This window comes from Vanellus vanellus, assembly GCF_965231255.1.
Source record: "Vanellus vanellus genome assembly, chromosome: 4".
NCBI classification, from domain to species: domain Eukaryota; kingdom Metazoa; phylum Chordata; class Aves; order Charadriiformes; family Charadriidae; genus Vanellus; species Vanellus vanellus.
In genome coordinates this window covers 7,056,345-7,079,085 of record NC_138909.1, presented here as the reverse complement: position 1 = coordinate 7,079,085, position 22,741 = coordinate 7,056,345, and the positions used below count along the sequence as shown (strand labels likewise).

The 22,741-nt window shown below is 40.3% G+C and overlaps 1 protein-coding gene across 1 annotated transcript in view; it reads right to left on the bottom strand.

The window, feature by feature from the left end:
• FGF2 (fibroblast growth factor 2) overlaps window positions 1-22,741 on the bottom strand; it is a gene marked incomplete at its 5' end in the record, with an annotated part of 28,818 nt that overhangs the window by 573 nt on the left and 5,504 nt on the right. The window contains one exon of the mRNA XM_082483012.1: window positions 5,796-5,899. Within this exon, the coding sequence (XP_082339138.1) occupies window positions 5,796-5,899 (104 nt within the window). The remainder of the gene's footprint in view (window positions 1-5,795; window positions 5,900-22,741) is intronic.

The window sequence follows — 22,741 nt, the reverse complement described above, 5'->3', positions numbered from 1 at the left end:
TAAGCAAAAAGAAAAGCAGGATATAAGAGAAAAAGCACTATTTCCCTTGCCTTCCTCAAACTAACCTTTTTATCAGTTAGAGAAACAGTATGGCATAGTTTCAGCCTTTGCCTATTCTTTTCTAATTCTGAGGTTTAACTGTCCTAAAGCAAATTCAAGTCTGTATTTATAGCGCTCTGAAAGAGTGGCAAGCCTGCACCTGTTCAAGATTTTTTTAAATTCAAAACTTGTAAAATAATTTTAAGGAAAGATCAGACCTGGCAAAGAGGTCTGTTCCACATAGAGACCAAGCATACTCTACTAGTGTTTAGAAGTACATCTATGGAATTATTCTGCTTCTGGAAGTAAGTCTTCAAAACCAAATCCACCTATATGCAATTATAACATGCCTTCACACCTACAAATAAAAAAGAGGGTGGTTCTTCACACGAATGATCCCATTCCTGTCAGCGAGATCATGTGAGGCAGGCATTATCTATTGCAAGACTTGAACCCACAAATTCTCCTGGATAGCTATTACTGCCTGGGGGACTTAGCCACCAAGCGAAGTTAACTATCACTACTATTTAGCTGTTCATAGTCCACAGAAATCGGGAATGTTTATTCACTTTCTGAAATCCACCACTGAGAAACCACATGGTTCCTCTGTATCAAAAACGTCAGAGGACGTACAAACAGCTTCAAGTAAGATCTCATTCTGTAGAAAGAGGATGCCTGAGGGTGTTTAACTGTATTTGCGCCAAGGCACATTCACAACAGCAGAGCCCCTGCAGCAGACAGCATTGTGCTCTCGGCGGTCAGAGTGGCAAACCCGCCTGCAGAACTGGCACTTTAAGCAAGAGAAAGTATTTTCTCAACTAGAAAGATGGCAGAAGATCAACACCACAGGAACTTACTGGAGCGGGCGGGGGCACTTTCTTTTCATATACACCATCTGTCAGTCCCTCAATTCAGTCATACTCATTTACCCAGAAAATTTTGGGGAATGCCGGAGGAGGAGGAAAGCTAGTCATTAGAAAGGAAGCATGTGAAATTGTGGAGAGGAGACAGGGAATGTGAAGCAGTTCCCTAAATGAGCAGGGATTCTCGTTACAATCTGCTGTCGATACTCATGAATACATAAAGTATCCAACTAGAACTGGAAAGTGAGCTCAGAACACCTAGACTTCATACGGTATGCACACAAAACATACTAGAGAAGAGTAACCCCTCATATATGTCACGTTTCTGTAGCTACAAGCAATTAAGTCATTCATATGCAGTCTGGAATAAAAATTTGTGTCCACACATGTCTTCAAATAGAGGTTTATTTCCTCCACTTCAGTCATTTTCAGATGTGAATTTTGGTTTCTAAGGAAAAGAACCTACAAGAGAAAATCCACATGCAATTTCTCATTTCTGTAGCTCACTAATATTTTTACTTTTCATATAGCAGAAATCAAATTAACAATTTTCATATGATTTGTATTTTAAATAAATCTTCCTCAAGATAAATCTTATTTTAATGCCTTTCATTCCAGCAATGTGAAAACAGATGCATTAGTCATCTCAAGTCACAGATCCAGCCTGAAACAGATCACAGTAGCTTTAAGAGGGCACAGAAACCATATTAAAAACAAAAAAAAAAAAAAAAAAAAAAGAAGCATTTAAGAACAAAAACAAACTTTAAGCAGAGTTTAGGCAAGTTCAGGACAATTGCCCAAGCTGAAAATTCTGGCAGAGACCACAGCAGCCGGCTCACGCCTCGCCTTGGCCTTCTACCCAAAGCAGTGGCACCTCTGCAAGTGCCAAGAGAGGTTTAAAAAAGTAAAACAGATTAAACTCCTCAGACAGATTTTCAGGCAGTTTATGGGTTTTGTAAAAATAGTCAAAAAAGGGTGAAAAGAGAGAGAGATAAAAAGAAAAAAAATTCTTTTTTTTTTTTACATTCATAAAGATATTTTGACATGTACCATGTGATTTGCTCTGGAGACTCAAGTCCTTATTTCTCTGCAAAGCATATGTGATAGCAGTGTCTCCTACAGTACGTTGCAATTGGAAATATTTTGACACAAAAGTGAACGTTTAGGTGACAAATGGTAGTTCAGGCTTTATGACCTATGCATTCCTTAACATTTGCCAAAGGCAACATTTTGGAAGCAGGACTGCTGCCCAGCGGAGTGGGATGCCGGTCACCGAGTTATGAACCTCAGCCCCTGAAAAAACCCTGATATAAACTTTTTTTTTTTTTTTTTAAATACACTGTGGCCTCGGCTGCATTCAAAGCAGTGATCTGGCAGCAAAAGCTTTCACAGCACATCATGAACTACCGCAAACTCTACAGCCCTTCATGAAAAGGAGAAAGGAAGGGAGAACACTTGAGAAGTCTGAGCAACCAAGTAAAATGCTAAATGCAGGAGTGTTTGCTGTTAGCAACGTTGGTCATAGCCACGCTGGTACCACGCTCTGCTGTGTGCCACCGCGTACTGTAACCAAACCACAACAACTGCCAAAACCCTCCAGGTGATTCACCCAGAGCAGATTAATTAACTGAAAGAGGCAGCAAATTCCTACAACAAAGTTCTTCCTCATTTGCATGGCCAAACACCACCCCATTGATTGATTTTTCAGTGCAAAATGCATCTGCCTTAGTATCTCATTATGCCAATTAACTAGTTTTGACTTTTTGGACTCAGATGAGGAATTAAAATTCCTTAAGTTTGTTCATTCTGAAAACTGTAACCAGAGGGTTAACCTGTAACTACCATAGCGGATGGAGTATGATCAGAGAAAGGTGATGATCATATTTAGCCTTTTCTAACTGCAGAAGGGCCAGGAAATGAAGGTTATTCTGACAAATATTCTTGTACCATAGTTTTAATCCACAACATCAAAAAGAGAAGAATTTCCCTTCAAGTCATGTCCTTCAGTCTGGCAAAACCTGTCCGGTCATAGCAAAACCACATAAGCACGACAGACAGAACAAACAGGTCGTATCCTTAGATAACAAATTACTACTCGTGAAATATAACAGTTAGTCAAAAGTGCAATTCTTCCTTTCAGGGAAATTTTGAGAAACGTCTTCATGAAATTAAATGATCAAAAACATTTAATTCTGTAAAGTGAAAATATTTCATTATTATAATTAAGTGAAACTGGAAAGTCAAAATGAGCCATATCAGAATTGAAATGTTTTAATTTTTCCATTAAAAATCCGATGGAATAGATACATTTCTGCACAAATATTTTTAGTTAAAACAGCATTTTCCAAGGGGAAGTTTTGACTAGCTGCTTTAACAACCAGCCATTTCCTCCAGTGACTGACCTGGTAAAGATTACCTCGCCCCACAACAACGGAGTCTGTTACTAAACAGAGAGCATGAAACTGCTAAACTAAAAGCCATATCATCCTGACAAAAGCGCGATCCACTGCACCACCAGGCAAATCACCAGGGTAAGCAGCGATATGCGGGCTACGCAATAAATCATTTTGCAAAACTCGGAGCAAACCACAAAGGCATGTCTCAACAAAGTAATTACAAAAACATCCAACTGGACAAAAAACAGGACTGAATAATAATTTGCAAAAGTATTTTTGAAGATATTGATATATTTATAAAACACGGACACTAGACAAATCGACCGTTGACACTGAAAAGTAATAAAAAAAAAAAGAAGAACCAAAAAATATTAAAAAGGACAGAATAGTACTTGAGTGACCAGAGGATCAGAGAACTAAATAGGTGTTTAGAAATTAAAGTTCCGTTATGTTGTAAAAGAAATAACCAAAAGTTTCAGCAGATAGGAATTCATGTGTGCTGACGAGATCACTTCACCACAATGATTTCCAGCACACGCTCTTTCAAAGCTCTCCCTGAAACAAACGCTGCTCAAACTGTAAAAGAAACGCTGGCAATTAGGAACAGTTTCATGAACGCATTTATAGGCAGAAAACTGTAAAAGCACAACTGGCCACAAACTGTTGGAAGGCACAGTACAGAAATCCTGGTTGAAAACATGGCCTGTGCTGCAGAAACTGATCATGAAATTGCACAAGTGTTCATTAAGCTGAAGAACAAAATCTTAAGAGCAGAGTTTTCACCTATGAATAGCCAGAATAAAGAGCTGTAGGAAGCAGTTTGCAGTAAACACGATTCAAGTAATACCCAGTTCCAGAAACAAAGCAAAACAAAACAAATGTTTTATAAGCTCAAGTGAGAAGCACAAAGTGATGCAACTTTACCAGATTTTGAGAGAGTAATTCCGAGTGAACGGCAGATACTTTCCGAGCCTGTCACCTTACAAGAAGTAAGCAGATAAAAATCGTTGCATACAGCTGCAAAGGAAGCATGTTCTACAACCAAAACCCACCCTGCAGCAATAGGTTGGAAATCCCAACTATAAATACATGCAGGTGTTTATAATTTTACAAATGGTGCTAAATGCCCTATTTTGACCATTCGCTGCCGCCCAGGGTACGGAGGGCAATTTGAACGGAAAGCCGAATGCCACCACACCAGCACCACAGGAAATTCCCAATTATCCTTAATTCAAGAATAGCACAGTGGACGACTACTCACATTTTCTTCAACTGAGCTGTCACACAATACCCGAGTAAGTAATGCTGTAACTTGAAACAGGTTCCTTAACTGTATTCACAGCCATACACAAAATGTGCTTCCTGGAGCCAGAGACGCGCAGTGCTGCGGAGCACACCGGGGACCCCGGCTTGTGTAAGACTGCTGAAGTGTTTGGTTTGTCTTCAGACTCATTTCACTGAGGCAGAGGCAGAACTGAGGGGAATCAGAAGTCATTTCTGCAGCCCTTGGCACGGGCCTTTCATTAGCTGCAGTTCAGCTAGGGTTAGGAATGCACCTTATTATTAACACCTGTTCCTGGTGGGGACTTTTACAGAAGCTGAATGGGGCTGTATTCAAGATACCAAAGCATCAGGGATTATTTCAAACTGAAATTCCAGTAGGATGCCCTGCAGCGGTCCTTCACAAGTGCTGAAAGTTTGTCTGCACTGAAGGTTATGAATATGGATGAGAGATTTACAGCATCGATGCCTCATAAGCAAAATTAATGTTAACTGCAGCTCTTAGAGCAAAATTATAATCTAGCTCTAGGAGACCTTATTAACTTTCAGTCTGCTAAACATATTGGCTTGAAAACACAGTTAAAAATAAGGCTGATAGCAGTAAAATCCATGGAGTTTAAACCTAGTCTCATTAGAGACCAGTTTAAGTTACCTACATTTAATAACTTTATTTTTTAATTTTATCATCACATTTTCAAATATGTTTTTCATGCCAGGTTTCTAGTTTGGAAGTATACATGACCAAAAAAACGTGATTCTTTACAAAGAGGAAAATGAGAAAACAGTATCTACAGCTTACTATCAAAATCAGAAAAGTCAAAATTTAAAAAAATTGGTGTTACTTCCTACTTTAAAAGGCTCTTTACAATCACTTTATGTGAAAGTGAAAGAGGAAAAAATTACTTGTGGAGGGGAAAAAGGGAGAGACTTCATTTTTCATTTGTTCTTACAGTTTCTTTCTATACATGACCGCTATAGTTTTCCTCTCTCAGACAGGCCATTCCAGTTTAATTTTGCAGTTTCTAGGCGAGGGCAGAGATACCCATCTCTTCCTACTTCATAGTTCAATTAATTGACGGAAGTTGTACAGAGTTAATTTCTGCCTGATAAATCACACGCAGAGAAGCTGAGTAAGTCCTGCTCGATACAGAGTGAGGAGAGGAGCCACCAATAGACAGACACATACAGAGATAAACATTAAGAAAACGCTGCTTACCAAGGCCAGCAACCTGCCATCCTCCTTCATAGCCAGAAAGCGGTTCGCGCTTACACCTTTGATTGACACCACTCCTCTTTCTTCTGCTTGAAGCTGCAGTTTGACTGTGAACAAAAAAGACAAAAGTAAATTTTCACAGCTATTGTGGTATTTCAGCACCTGACAGTGAAGCCTACTGCTTCAAACCTAAAGCCAGAGAAAGCGTGAGCTTCAGCTTGCGGGAAAGAAAGTAAACTTTCAACCTCTTGCTTTCTGATCCCATTTTTCAAAGAAAATGCTCATTACAAAGTAAGTAGCTATTGTCAAACAGGCAACAATAAGCCAAGCAAGTTATCCTATCTTCATTTCACATAAAAGCAATTAAAAAAATCCATTAAATTCCTTTAAGGACCACTTATGGCATGGTCAACTGCTCACAGAAAATTTTTCATGTCAATTTTCTTACGGAGATATTTCTTAGTGCTTGTAGAACAGCAAGGGACATTGAACGCGTGCAACTCTATACAGCTAGATTGTCAGAGAGGTGCGAGTCTGGACTATGATTAAGACCATTCAGGACGGTATCACTTGCTAAATATTCTAGCAGTTCCCAACAAAACAGCATCAATTAGTTTACATCATACATCCAACAAGTGATTAGAATAAACAAACATAACTGCAAAAGTGGATGAGGATAGCAAAGACACAAGAAATGGTGTTACACAAATTAGGAACATGAAAAGGGGGTTTATTTGAACCAATTTTTTTAAAAAACTGAACAGTCTTTTTTTTTTTTTTTAAAACCTGTCAGGTGGTATCACAGCTTTTAGCTACTGCCTGTGAATTAACACAAAGTCTAAACTGATTTTTCGTCTGGTTTAGATTAACGCACGAACGTTCTCCCCTTTGCCTGTGACTTGTTTCAAGCTATGAGCCAAAAGTGGCCTCCACCTAAAACCAGATGAACTGTTTGCTATTTTTCTTCTTTTTTCTTGCCTGGTTGTTCACATCATTGCATTCAGAACAACAAATGAATTGAGCCTTTAAGTGGTTAAAACAGCAGAGCCAGGAAGTTGCATCTATGCTGCATTTCAGCCTGACCTCAACAGGAGTATCTGTGACACTGTACCTCCAAGTTCAGGTTTCTCAACCATTCGCTCCACAGGATGAGGAATACCAGAAATACTACAATACCAAAAACTACTGAAAATACCATAGAAAAGTCCACTAGCCACCTTCTACATGGCTTAGGTATTTGTGGCTGAAAAGAAATCTAAACACTGTGTTGGAACTGCCATTTTTCTGGAGAAGAGAAGGAAAAGAAAGCAAAGTACACATTGCCCTAAGCCTCACAGAAGATCCTGTTCTATTCCAAGCATTTTTAGAACATCTCCCTCTGAAAACCTAACTTTGATTATTTAAAACATCACTTAAAAAGGGGTAAAAGGCTCATACAGCAACTCATATGAGCTCTTTGGACTGCTTGCAGCTTGACACTTGGTCCTTCCCCCCCTTCACAGAAAATATATGCCCATTCCCTGCAGCTCCATCCCATTGAGCCAGCTTGCACAGGCAGTACGATTCAATCCGCTTTCTGTTAAAAACAGACACAACCATTTCAGTAACAGTAGAACATAAGAAATTGGATCTCCCAAAATCCTGCCCGAGGTTTTCCTCAATTCTGGATGGCCATTATTTCCAGTGAAACCCGCATCTGCAAACCCTCTCACTTAAAAAAGAGCAATTAGAAGCGAGCCCAGGTGAGTACTACTTTTCAGTGCAATACTGTGCTTTCATCCACAGTTCCGCTAAACAGGGATTTTTAAGAGCAACTATACTCCCCGTAACAGGAAGCAAGATGAAAAAATGAGGGAGAGCTGAGAAACAGCTTCTCACCTTCTTGGGATGTATAAAGACAAAGACAACTTTTGTCAAAGAATTGCAGCAGCTAAAGAAGGAATAAGCAGGATGTCACAAGCTGGTACTGGTTATGTGTCCATCAGGTGTCCGAACAAAGGATGTGACTCATCTGGTGCGAGACTATCGGTGTTTCCAAAAACGAACTGACCTGGAACTTCTCCTGCCTTCTGCTTGCATCCCAGAAATTATTCTGGGAATGAGTTAAAAACAGTTTCTATTTGAACAGACTATACAGAGATCTGACCACGATAAAAGCCCAGCTAGCGGAACCGACAGCTGTGCTCCATTCACTCAAAAGTGCTCAGCCAAGGACTTCCATCAGTTTGTGTTTGCCCATTTCTTTCTTTGAAGCCTTCGTGAGAAACACGTACCTGGTTCTGTACAGCGAGACTGGTATTACACCTTAGGGGGGAAAGTCTGATGGGCAATACTGGTATATATCAGCGCAGAGACCAGTTTCATTCACCTACCTGCTTTTGTAGAGTATAGAGTTTTTTCTATGTAATGATGCAGTTTTTAAAAGCCTGACCTTTTAAGCCACCAGAATAGATGCCTGAAGTGACTGTGTATTTTGGAGCAGCAGCATCTCTTGAGATTCAGAGGGAGGTTGGTGCTTATTTGGCTTTTGGTTGTGGGAAAAACAGATTTTTTGCAGTGCATATGAAACTTTCTTGGATTACTTCTGTTGCTCCTAAAGACAGGACTGAAGAAACTCCAACAATAAGAATACTAGGAACATGAAATCTTTACAATAATTGCTGCAAACCCTTTTTAAGCATTAAAATTATTTCATCTGATTTTTCCCTAGATACGGACAGAGATCAGTAAGAGTTACTTGTAAATCCACTAATTGGTATACACAACTGAAGCCATATTAATACAAATACTGCACTCTAAAGAAGATAAAATGGTTTCTTATTAATTATGTGTCTGTTGCCATTTTGCACAAAGAAAAGAAAAAAAACACAAAACAACTCTCATAATTCCTAATAACTCCAGACTTCGAAGGAATACAGAAACCTCTTGTAGTCATAAAATGTTAGGTGAAATGTTTAATTTCATCCCAGAATCACGTATCCAAAATACATCCCTCACGAGTTTTTAGGCCAAAATTAGACGTGTGAACAGCTTCAAAAACCTTCAATGTAAGAATGTGGAGAAGTGCTCTGGGCAGGGACTGGGGGACATGGACATTTCAGATGTGCCCAAGCATACAGTTTTCACTGCACACTTAACAAGAAACAGCTGTGTGAAATATCTGAAAAGTAGTATTAATTACTGCAGTACAGACTTATTATGCTTCCTGACTTTCTCTTGACAAAAAAAAAAAAAAAAAGCACACGCAACTCCTACAGCGTCACACCGGGCCAGAAGTTCAGATTCTGTGAAAACAAACTTTTAGTAAAGGTTTTTAAGGCCTGTAAAATATTTGTATAGTTTGGAGAAGCCTGTGAGAAGTGTTACTCTTTAAAAAGCAGGGGGGGGGGGGGGGGGGGGGGGGGGGGGAATAAATATTTCCTGCAAAGTCTGAAAAGCACTGCAATACTGAAAGCCCCCAAGGCAAAATCAGCTTCACTGGATTTTCCTCTCCAACTCGAAAAACGCATAAATGAACAGAGCCAGACTAGTACTCTAATTTTGCAGGTTTCAGCATTATTTTATGGCTTTATTAATGCAAGGTAAGTATTTGCCACAGTGTTGAGTTGACCTGGAAATGCCAAGATACAATAGAGCCTTACTCATTGAACACATTTTGACCATGCAGTCATCACCAGAAGCAATAATTTAGGTTTAGCTCAATGCAACTTCATACAATCAGTCATAAGACAAATTAAACACTTGACACCGATGATCTGTATCTTTTGCAGCTTTTAGGTCACCAACAGCAATAATTCAGACACGGGCCTTCATTTCAGATCTACTCGTAATATGTTTTCAGCATCCTTGAACCTCCGAAACAGATCCGTGAAAGTAAACCAATTAAGAAGTTTGCAATCCAAAAAAGTAGCACAGATTGTTGTGAAACAGCCAATTAACGAACTGAGGGCCAAAATGGCACATTTTCCCAGCTATTCTGGCAGTCCTTTGGGAGGGCCCCCCCGCAGCACAGCAGTAAGTTATTTCACTGTTCACATTCATAGCATGCCCTTTAATTTGTGATGAACGCCAAGTGCGAGGCTGTGGCTGATGCCTGCTGCTTTCGTGACAACAGAGAACTCGGCACACTGAGCAAACATCTTGTGGACTGAGGCTAAGTCATCACAAAGTTATGAAATAAAGAACATCCTATCCCAGTTATAACCTACGCAACCTTTATGCACTGACAACTAAAAAGGACTCCGTAAATTTACTACTACTTTCATATCGCTTCATAATAAGATGAAGTATGATCAATCTTCCCTTTTTCTGCTGAGTAAGAAGAAATTAAGTGCAAGCCATACAAATTTAATTTCATGCCAGGGTAGAAGCTCTGAGGAAGAAGGATAAAGTTGTATCTTTGGGAAGACATAAAAAGGGTTAGAAAACACAAATGGAATAAAGTTAAGGCACTGAACTAGAATTCAGGAGATGGATTTAAAACCTTCCTCTGACACAAATTTCTAATACTGTAAGATAATTTACAGAAGTATCCTAAATAAAACTCTCCTTTGAGCCATTTCCTTGTTCCTGTATTCATCACAATCACAAACCTGTTACCTGAACAAATGAATCAGTTAACAAAATGCAATTTATGGATATAACAATACGGTCCGTAATACTGCAGCGAAGATTTTCCCAGAAGAAAAAATACCAAGCCCAGAAAAAGCTCTGACAAGCTGCACAGTTAAAAGTGCAAAACCGGTTGTGGTATCATAAGATGGAAAGAGAACAAGCTGCATAAAGACAAAAATTCTCAAACCAAAATTAAATTAATCAAGAGGTATTTATAGCCTGCAGGACAGAAAGCATTAAACACATTTTTAATCAGAAGGTGACTGTTTAAAAGCTACCTGGCTCAAAATCAAGAAATGCCTATAAAGTTTCAATTATAGGGAAAAGATAAACAACATCTGAAAGTAAACAATGAGCAAATCTCCGTGTGCTCACCCTGCCGGTGACATCAGGAGATCCCGTCACACACTTCTGCTTGGAACCACATTTTCCAATTCCTCTGTGCCGTACATAATAAACACAAGAGTAAAGTACCACCAGCTGTGCCACAGCCCTTCCTCAGTTAACTCACCCACACAGCAGCAGCAGCTCCATCCCCTAGGTAAGATCATAAAACTCAAGCGTTCAGCACAGGAAAAACATGAAAATGTGCAAATCAGAAATTTTTAATAATGGGTCCAGAGATTATTATTATTAGATATTATTAGATTATTAGGTTATATTATTAGATTGTTATTAGATTTTTTTTTTTAAAAAAAAAAGTTTTTCTCAGTTTCACAAAAGGATTCCTATACCTAAAAAAAAAATAAAAATCACAAGCTCTTTGTCATCCTCTTGAACTGCAAAATGCTTTCCACAGGCAGACTGCATCCAAATCCTGTCTCCAGCTGCTGAGGGTGGTGCACCCCATTACCAGAACATGGGAATTCTGCATCTTACAGCAGCCAAGCTGAGAGAGCTCACTGATCCCCAGCTCTTAATCAGGATCCATGGCAACCTCTGCATCTCAACCCAACAGTCGAGACAGAGAACATCAATGGTTTGTCAACTGTTTTTCACAGCAAGGTCAGTGAACCATAGCTGAGCCAAAATAAAGGAAGGCTAAATCCTGAAAATTTTTACCATGTTCATTTTTGACAGGACATGCAAAAGTTTTGGAGTCCTAACCTGGCACCCAGTTGTCTAATATTATTAGAGCTATCGTTAAAGACTGATATATATATCAGACACACAGAGCCTTCTAAAGCTGTAAGGATAATCTAAGACTCAGAATTTCCAGATTTTATATTATAGTCATATGTCTTCTTGCTTATAATACCATTTACATCTCTATGTGGTAGATTATCCAAACAGCTACATTTACCTAATCATTAACTAGGAAAACACATCACTTTGGATGTAGCTTGAGTGAACCTACTGTGCCTTCCAGTAGTATAAAAAAAGATAGAGGGGGGACGTTTTTTCTTCACAATACACAGGAGCTGTATTAAGAATACGTATTCACTGATATTTTGGCTGAAGAACAATATGAGCTACAGTGTAACCTGAATTTCCACTGAAAGCAGTACAATTTGTGGCATTAAAAGATGTTGAACCACACTGCAACATGTGCCAAAATGCCTGGCAGAGTTTTCCCCACTTCCCACTCACTACTCACAGCCCCTCCTGCACAAATACAACTGTTGTGGGGCACCCATATATACACACGAATGATCATACAAGATGAACCTGTTTTTTTTTTCCCAGCTTCTTTTCCATTAACGCAGGAAATTTGCGGGTGCACTGTTTCCAACAGTGACCCTCAGGAAGAGAGATTCTTACCAGCATCTGAAAGGTAGAATGACTAAACAGTCATTTTCCTTTTTGTTGTAAGGCAATAGACCAAAGATCAAACCTCTTCAAGACTGCTCCCTGATGTATACATTAAACAGGCTCAACAGCTTGGGGTTTGGGTTTTTTTGGTTTGGGGTTTGGGTTTTTTTTTGTTTGTTTTTTTTTTTTTTTTTTATAGATTAGGTCCTGATCCTGTGACATGTTAAACACAGAAAAAACACGGACCGTACTGATGTGTTTCTCCCCTGCAGCCCACAGAGCTCTGACAGGCATGGATTTCTGCACACATTCATGTCATTAGTGGATTGTGGATGTAAAATTATAGTTACGCATACATGACTATTCCTCTTTCACAGGCTATATGGCCAGGACAGATCTACAAGTTGCAGGTTAAACTAGCCAGCATATTTGAGAGGGAGTTACACATTTATTTATGCATTTATTTCACAATTTGGAGAGACTTTTCTAAGAATATGGAAGTTGAAAAGTCGTATTTAATAGCATTGCGGTTGGCAAGGTTTCAGAATTCTGTTACGAGCTGGATCTTCCCCACTTCTTCTTAAAGAGCTCAAAAAAGTCTTTCCAATGCAGTTTTGCATAGGCCAGTGGAGAAAAGAATTTTATGGACAAATAGCACAACAAAGATAGAAAAGATGCTAGCAAATGCTGAGAATACAGAAAATGTGTACATTTTCCAAAAGTTCTTTGATTGCCCTGAACACTAGAACTGAAAAATTACATGTACAATGAAAACTCTGAAGTCCTTTTCCAGGTCTCCCAAGCTTTTGTAATGGCCCAGACCAAATAATATTGCACTAACTTAAATGGTCCCAAATGGTTTCATTGCTCTGCATCATAAAGGGTTCAGCCAAAAAATTGGTTTATTTAGAAGATCTTGGCAAAATCTAGCAACTTAATACTTTAGAAAGAAAAGAGAGCTGCACATTTTGGAAGTTACTCAGTGCTGAGCTTGTACTACCTTTCTTGCACCCTCCCAGTTGGACATGTGCTGGCAGCCGCAGAGGAGCGGTGCCGCCAGCCTCCTGCATCCCAAGCCCTTTGCCTGGGGCAACTGGCATGCGCAAAGAAGCCCTGTGCTTTACTCATAGCAGCTGCAGATGTTCTGGGGCAGGAGTATGCCACAGTATCAGAGAGGGAAAGCAAGAGGGAAAGCAAGAGGGAAAGCAAGAGGGAAAGCAAGAGGGAAAGCAAGAGGGAAAGCAAGAGGGAAAGCAAGAGGGAAAGCAAGAGGGAAAGCAAGAGGGAAAGCAAGAGGGAAAGCAAGAGGGAAAGCAAGAGGGAAAGCAAGAGGGAAAGCAAGAGGGAAAGCAAGAGGGAAAGCAAGAGGGAAAGCAAGAGACAAACACATTAGGAAAAAATAGAGATGTAAAGAGCAAGCAGCAGTGAAGATGGGGCAGGGTAAGTGTACAGTACATGAGGGTGCTGTACTGGAGCATGAGGCAAACTCCTGCACCTTAAGTAGGTAGAATTTGAGATGTATTGGCCAAACAGATTCACAAAATCACATTTTCCTACTCCTCCACAAGAAAATGGGAAATCTAACCACTATATCAGAGAAACCCTAAAATAAAAACCAACCATGAGCTCCTGGCTTTGGGTACACTTACACAGCAAATAAAGGTATGATTAAGCCTCAGCTTCCACTATAATCTACCTAGCAAAGATCCCTACAAACAGACTTCAGTGGGGACTAAAACCACGAGTACCCAGCCACGGTCTCAGAATCACACGAAATTCAGGTCAGAAGGACCCTATCCAGTCCAGCCTCCTAATCAAGGGTCTCCATCACTTCACAGTGAAAACCCTGCTGCCACATTTTCACTACTGTCAAACGTACAGGCAAGCTAAATCAAAGCTCACAAGAGTTCACCGATATTTCCTGCAGTCACATCTCTTGCTGCCGTAAGGCACAACCACTGTGCTCTACTCACACACACACGTGCAGAGGCTTTCAGGCCCTGCAAAGTTTTCCCACCTACATCAAAATGCAGCTCCCAGGGCAGGACCACACAACCTGGATATCCACTTCCAGTACCTCCACCCTTCCCTGCAGGACCCCAAATGCTGCCCTGAATACCCCGAGACGAGATGCCCAAATCATTACACTGCCTACAGTCTGCACACGCAGCTCTGCCTCTCTCACTGGAACAGCCTTCTTAAGGCAGTAGGAAAGAGAAGCCCTTTTCACTATTAACTTCCTGCAAGAACGTGATGTGAAAGACAACATTTTACCAAGAGGACTCTGGGCCCCAAAACACTGATCAGCCAATACTCCAAGAGATTTTTTGGAGTTTGTGACCTTCTCACCAGCAAACACGTACCTTACCCAGACACTGCAACTAACAGAGCAGCTTATGGACCCTGGAAAGAGAGGAGTCGTTTGATACTATTTCAGCCCCCATTTTCACTATCATACAGCCACTTTATTTGAACTAAAAAGGTCATTAGCAAAACCAACTCTCACTCAGTTTACAAGAAGGGAGAGTTTATGTACCCCCTGAAAAATCCCCGGCTGCACGTCTCTGGATCAATGACTAGCGTTACTACAGTCTCTGCTGTGGAAAAGCTAAACCCCAGCCAAAGGCTCAGGGCCCATCTCCAACATATTTGCAGAGGCCCTGTAAGGAAAATCCTTCCCCGAGGCCCCAGAATGACACCGCGGTGAAGCTTTTGCGCCAGCTCCCCATCACTCGTCCTCCCGCATCTCCGTGCCCGCAGAAAAGAACAAAGTAGCAACTATTTTGCAGTCTCACTGCTACAGAGAGAGGTGGATCACCAGAAAGGCAAGGAAGTTCACAAAAAAGGGAGGAAGAATAAAAATCAACAATGCTCTGCTAACTGCAACCCTACGACCGAATTCCCACTCCCGTATACTCTGTGGCTGAAGTTGGCTGATTCCTTCATGCTTGGGGGCAACATCTATTCCCAGCCAGGTGTCCAAGCAAGACATACAGAGTCAGGCGTGCTTGCTCCACACCTAACATAATAAACCCTCCCAAACCCAAGGGCTGGTTCATCAGAGACGCATGTACACACACACACAGATTAATACCCCCCATTTTGGCATTGCCAGAGGCAAAGCTGTTTGCTGGGTCAGGGCCAAACCCCAGCCCGTGAGCTGGTGATGCCTATTGTAACTTATGTCTAGGTATTAGAAACATCTTTGGCTCTCTCTCCCCCACATGTAGTCTCTGACACTTTTTGATGACTCTTTCTCAAAGATACAGAATCACAGAATGGTTTAGGTTGGAAGGGACCTTAAAGATCATCTAGTTCCACTTCCCTTGCCATAGGCAGGAACACCTCCTACTAGACCAGGTTGCCCAAAGCCCCATCCAGCCTGGCCTTGAACATCTCCAGGGATGGGGCAGCCACAACTGCCCTGGGAAAGGGAATATTAAGCATATTAACACATTAACATATTAAGTATATTAACATCTTCCACTAACTGATAATCTTTGCACTGATGTATGGGCATCTCCAGTCTTGAGACTGCAAATACGAAAACAACTCTTCACTTGCTTTCATATGCTCATCGTAAAACAACCGTGCCATCGCCAGAGTTGCTGAAGTACACACTGCCTAAAACCTGCAATACATGTGTGGGGGAGAAAGGACAAACAGATATGAAAAACAGCAAGCAAACCTTAGCAGAAGAGGTGGTCTTTTAATGAACAAAACCCACAGAACGGCAACAAAAACAATCAAGTAAATGAAGTGTCACACTGAGAAATAGTGAGTCACGCTCCAGTACAAAGGCACATTTCTTTGCTTTTGCATGACAACATTGGAAGTGTATCTTTTTCCTTTTTGCCAGCCAGAGGCATAAAACCACTCGCAGACAGACCTCGGGTCTTTAAAATGTAAACATCTACAACAAAAATATACACTTCTGAAATACAAACACTTCAAAAAGTTCCGGTTACACTTAAGAGTAAATCCAAGACTTTAAACAGAATAACTTGTGTAACTGTTTAAATAGCAACTTGCTAAGCTAGTCTACCACATAACACAGTCATCACAGATTTTAACAGTTTTCATCTTTAAGTAGTACAAATAGTGAACACGATGAAAATTATTTCCTTATTCAGGTTCTCCATCTATTCTCATTTATACCTTAACCTCAATTCCTACAAATATCCAACTCCACCTAACATATACCTATCACGCTGGGAACGCTCTCCAGGGAACACTGATTACTAAATACACAGCATCCTCAAACGCTTCCTTTAAACTTCACACAAAGGACAGTAAAGCCATCCTGCAGAACAACAATTTCAGCGTAATGTGACATACAACATTTCTGGCAACAGTCTGGCTTCGTGCTCCTTACCTATGTGCCCATGTGTAAAACACACCCAATTACATTTCACCATTTCACACGGCTTGCATAAACTGGTTGATCAAACTTAATCACATCTTTTAAAAGTTAAAAGCACTATAGTTTCTGCATTCTGCTTAGAAAACACAACTTGGTTGTTCTGTGCTGCTGAGTAAAGCAAACAGCGATTGCTTGGCACGACATGAGGATTTTAACTGCCAGACACTGCAAGTACACCATTGTACAAAATTCTTCTAAATACCTAGCTGCCACACTGTTTGCAGTCTCCTTGTCACTGCAGATGAGCTGACTGCATTATTTAAAGTCAAGAGGGCAAAAACAAGCAGAAAAAAAATTAAATTTAGCAATAAAGCTTAGTCTCTAAGTTATCGATACCTTTACCCCAAATTCTTGATTTAGAACCATGTTTGAGGGTTTCCTTATCAAAACAACAAATGCATGTTCACACATGCTTTTTAGGACTTTTCCCAAAAGGCTTTTCTTAACAAGGTAATTTATCATGTTTCTTTCAACTGCTTTCACTTCATTTAGTATTCCCTTAAGTAAATCGCAGAATAACCACTTTCAGTTGTTCACCTTTAGAACAAAGCTGGTGCAAGTGTTTAGCCAACACAACAATGTCACCGACTAATATCAGAAGATGCATACAGAACTTGCAGAATTTCAGCTCTTCATGTTCACCACGCTATCACTAATCTCTTTGTAACTATGACCTGTTTTTCACTTGCAGCAAAATATACATAAAAACAGGGACAACCTGAGACAAGCCCTAGAACGTCACTTCAGAAGACAGAGAAGGTAAAATGTATGATTGTGAAAAGGTATTTTTAATGCTCCTTCTTCATGTACAACGCGCACAACAACTCTTCAGTAGTACACAGTATTTTAGGGCTGTAACTGATGTCAGAGCAGTAACAGATTCACTGAGATGAAAGGAAAAGGCTGCCAGAGCAGTGGTGAGAAATCGCCAAGCCATAGGCTTAAGTGAGCCTTAGTGTCACAGTTGGAAAAGAAAAGCTGGATTTTAGAAATGCCAAGAAGAATCAGCAAATTGGATTTCAAGAGAGCCTGAAGCCCAGTGGTAAAAGAGGAACTGTGTCAGGCACCCAGGATGCCAGGGAGATGGCAAAAGAGACAGGAGTAGGAAGAAATAACAAGCTGATAAGGAGGAGTTTGTATGAATTAAGTTGCCCTTTAGAGTTGATTGCTTTTAATCTGGACAAAAGGTTAAGAGACATGCTGGTTTTGCATTTCCCCCTATCTCCAATACCAATGAAACCGAATTAATCACTGTGTCTTTCCTAAATATTTTTGCCAAAAGTCAAGAAAACAACAATCAAAATTCATACACATGCACACCCAGTATTTCACTGGTGCCTGCCCACCTCGTTTACTGCAAGGACAATGCAAAGACAACATTAAGCCCAGAGAGTTACTTCATCCTCCATCTATTTTATCCCCTTCCATCAAGCTGGCAACTACCCTATGCTGACATTTAAATAATGCATCCACAGGGGAACAGCACGAGCTGCAATGAAGAACAACAGCTGTCAATTACTGCTGACCCAGAACAGTAGGGGTCCAGGGTCTTCACAAAAAGGCTCCAATTTGTTTTTGAATGCAGCCTCACTTCAGTATAAAGAGTTCTTCTTGGTATGAAACCAAATGTCCTAACACAGGAAAATAAAACGCACAGTGCATTTTTAGACTTTCCTTCAAATATTTGGGTAACACACTTCACTTGTACAGTCCCCTGCGGTCACTCCAAGGAGGCAGACAGAATACACTGTGGGATACAGCCTGTACTGGGGAGCCAAGAACTTGGGTCTGCAGGACTACAGAGAGAGGGCTCAGGCTGCAGTCACTTCCCCAGCTTCCAGCTCTCCAAATAAAAACCCACTGCTTATTCTGAACATCTTCAAACCATATTAAGTCGGCACAAGAGCACTTTCCTGACAACAAAAGAGAGACCTTAGAATCTGCAGCTTGGAAGAACCTACCTGGCTCTCTCCTGCTTCAGCCAGACCATTACTGGTACTCACTACACTGGTTTAAATCTATTTGCTGGTTTAAATCTCCACACCGTTCCAGACTGCAAGAACATGCTCCCAAAGTATGCCATGGCGACAAGCACCAGCAATCGCAGTGTCTCACCTTATTTCACATCAAATCAGCAGCAGGCAGACGTCTCTCACTCCTCACAGCATTTTCTCCTGATATATCATCACATAGACAATACTGATACATGTTACTAGAGCTTGATCACTGAAATTCAGCTTCATTTCGAGACACCTTGCTCTGCTCTTCAATAGCAACTAGTAACACCTTACAATCACTGGTACTAGCTCAAGCACAGATAGTTAAAACGCGCTGGAAGACATTGCTTTGTGAAGCCGTAAAGCAAGCAGAAGGTTGGGACTGAAAGAAATTAAAACTGGCAATGTAGGACAGCTCTGTAGATCTCTTCAGCTTCGAAGAATTCCTGCATTTCTAAGGACACAAACACTGTAGGTCTTTTACCTCAATTTTCCTGAATGAAATACATTACTGTCAGTAAAACATCCATAGTGACTCTATAAACATCTGTAAACCCACAAAATTAATCCTTCATATTTACATATTCAGAGGCATTGCCAGACGTATGTTTAGCTGTTCATCACAACTGCGCCATTACAAACCCAATGAACTGATTCCATATGCTATTTCCCAGAAGTTGCTCAGCCTAACGAGTCTGCGCAGCAGGATACCCTAGGTGACTTCCAAACAGATGACAGCCTCTCCCTGTACATCCTCTATACGGCCCTCACTGGCTGCTTCTCCACACTAGAAAATGTTCTCATTTTTGTATTCAGCTCTGTTGCCACAGGTATCAACAAGACCTAGTGGAGTACTGCACAAAACTACTCTACAGATGTGGTTCTCTACATCCAGAAATCTCAGTCTCACTAATGTTCTTCCCACAGTTGTGGGACTGTATTAACACTCATTGTAATGTGGTCCTAAAATTACTATTGGAACCTGAAATGTAACGTAGGTGACAACTGCATCGACTCTATCTGTTATCCTCCTCAAGTCATCCACCAAGGAAGACATTGTACATTGTCCTGCATTTTAACAGACAAGATGTTTCAGGAAATGGTACCACAAGACAGGGAGTGACAAATGAACCGCTCGCTCCTGCCGGAAGGGGACAGTTCCTCCCCCTCCACCCCACCCTCCCAGCTGCACACTCCTACCACCTTCCTCGCACCACCTCTGGCACTTTTCTTGACATCTCAGTGAGCTACTTCATGCGTTAAATCAATCAGAAACTAATGCAGTGGAAGGGGGAGAGAGAGCAAATGCTTTTCTGCTAATTCAGCAAACCCATCTGTCTCTTCGCTAAATGTGGTGCTAAGAGGTGGTGCCAACTACCAGCACAGCTGAGACCAGGGTCAGAAAGAGGAGAGACCATCCCTTTTAGCAGCAGAGACTTGTTAGATCAGCTGAAGTGTCCAACCAAAGCATCCCTTGGTCAGTCACCACTCACAACGTAATAGGTGATGTTAAAACACATCATTGCAGTGTTGGAGGAGAAGGCAAAAAGGGGACATGTGGAAAGAAATGAAACACTTGAGTATTTGTTCCCCAGTACCCAGAAACACCAAGAAAAGATATGGTCTGCCAAAAAAAAATGGTGCCAGTCCCAAGAGGTGCTACAGACATTTCCCCAAAAGAGGTGTACCAAGCGCAGATTGAGATGCTGCAATGCCTATACACTTGAGCATGTTAAGGACATCCTATATCGGGAAAAATAACTGCAGAGCTACACCACCAGAGAATGGCGACAGAATGTCAAACACCACACTGGAACAGTAAGAGTTTGCAGATGGACATCAGGCATTGTGGGTCAGCCTGAGAGTAGAAAAGAAAGAGACAAGAAACAGACTGCAAGTATGTTCAAGCTGTATCACAGCTGGTATCTATCCTTGCTTTTACAAAACACACCACCATGCAGTATTTCATAGCCACAAGTATCAGGAATTTGTGACTTGCACATTCCAAGTGGAATGCTAGTGACTGCTTTTTTATGAGATCTGCTCAAGTCTCAGCACAAGGTAAGAGACAAGCTAACAAGCTCCACAATACAAGAACATAATTTCACAACATTGCCACTGCAGATGGCTATGGAGTCTAGTTCCTACTCTGCCCTTTCCTAGCACCCTTAGTATCTTTCTCCTTTGAATCACTCGAGCAATGTGGTTTTCAAGCTCTAAGTCAAATATGAGTGATAAGTTCATACAGGATCACTCAACCAGAAGTGTACCATGACGTTTCGTGCAAGACGACCTCCACCCAACTTTGTAGACATCATCTCATTTATATTCTCGGACAATCATATCAGGCTCCAGTAAAAATCTGGCTCTACCCTGAACAAACCAAAAAAATACATAATACATACTTGAAATGCCACTAGCACACCAGAGAGTCACCCTTTAAATAATTTTATTGAGAAGTCAGGAGGCAGTGAGACAAGAACTCAAGTTTACCCATATAGTGTCACAAAGCACACTACTGAAAATGACAAATGATGACAGAGTTGTTTTATTTTGAAATGCACGGTCATAAATAGACACTAATAAAAGTAATGGCTATTAATTCTCCATCAGAATTGAAATGCAATCTCATTACTGAATTTTAGACTTCAAAAGTCATGCCATAAACATTTCAAATATCACTTCCTATAGATAGACATTTCACAGATTTCATGCAAGTATGTGCTTTTTTTGGGTAACAGTAACTTGAGCGATCTCGAGATAACCTTTATTTCAAAACTGGATTGCATTAAGGTTATATAGTCCATTTTGTTTTAACTAGAAAACTGCACTAAACACGCTGCCACTGACAGTCAAAGAGCTCCGTTGTTTTAAGGATTATTAACCAGTTTAGTACAATCAATCACCTCTCAAGTATTTTGAAAGAACAGATGGCCAGTGATCCCAGGGCAACGCTCCCAAGAATGCTAAAAAACATAATAATCAAAATACAAATTTTAGTTTTCTCTTGTTCACATCAGAAGTTATGGACTAATTCATGGATTTAGTTCAAACTGCTTGAACAAATGAGGAAATATCAGAAAAATATCTTTCTGAGGAATAAAAAGGTAAAAAAATATTAAGCTCAGAGAAAAACTTTCAAAGAAACTCATTACATGTTTCACTTCAGTGTGTTAACAACTTTAAGTATACAGAAACCACTGAATAATTGTTTTTTAAAACTGCTTGCCATATGGTTAATCCAAGGGAGGTAAAAGCTTACAGAAACAAAATGTCACTGAAAAGATTATGATTTAAAATTCAGGTTGAGACATTGATTAATTAAAGGGCAATTAAACAGAATACTGCCCAAAAAAATGAAGTGGAACACGTCCCCTTTTAGAAAATATGACAGGTGTACATATTCTGTGGAAACTGAACACGAGAAGAGGGCATTTTTCTGGGGTTTGTCTTCAAGCATCTTCTGAACCTGTGACTTAATTCTACTGACAAAACCAGTGCTACCTCTCTTCTTGCCCATTCAACTCTCTGTGCACTTGGCACTTCTCTAACTTTCATTACAGAATGAAGAACTTGAACCTGCTTTTATTACAGAACATAAATATGAACACCTTTTAAAACTCTTTAGTAACATACTCCTAACACTTAAAAAAAGAAAAAAAAGAAAAACCCAAATCCACAGGTTTCACTAACTGCAATTTAGTCTCTTCATCTATTACGTCAAAAGAAATTGTACTTTAAAAAAAGTTACTAACATAGTTCACCTCCTGTAAAATGTTTTTAAACATATCTCCACCACAGGATAAACAACTTCTTAGAACCAGCTGCACAAATTTCAAGCATTTATTAGCCAGATAAATACCATTAGCAGCCACCTGATCTCCCTTTCTTGATGAGCAATTCAGGAATATGCGGCTCCATTTTATTATGACAAATGTCCCAGAGCCTACATTCTGACTTCACTCAATGCCATACATGCATCACTGCAGTTTTTACCAAAAGCTTTAATCTACCCACATAAGGGGGTCATAAAGACAACTTTTGCAAGAATCTGCATTTATGTAACTATCTCCATAATTTCACTGTATACTGTCAAACTGCTATATGTTATCTGTATTTGTCTTACTCTTTCAGCTATGGCTGTGCAACAGCTAAGCAGGAGT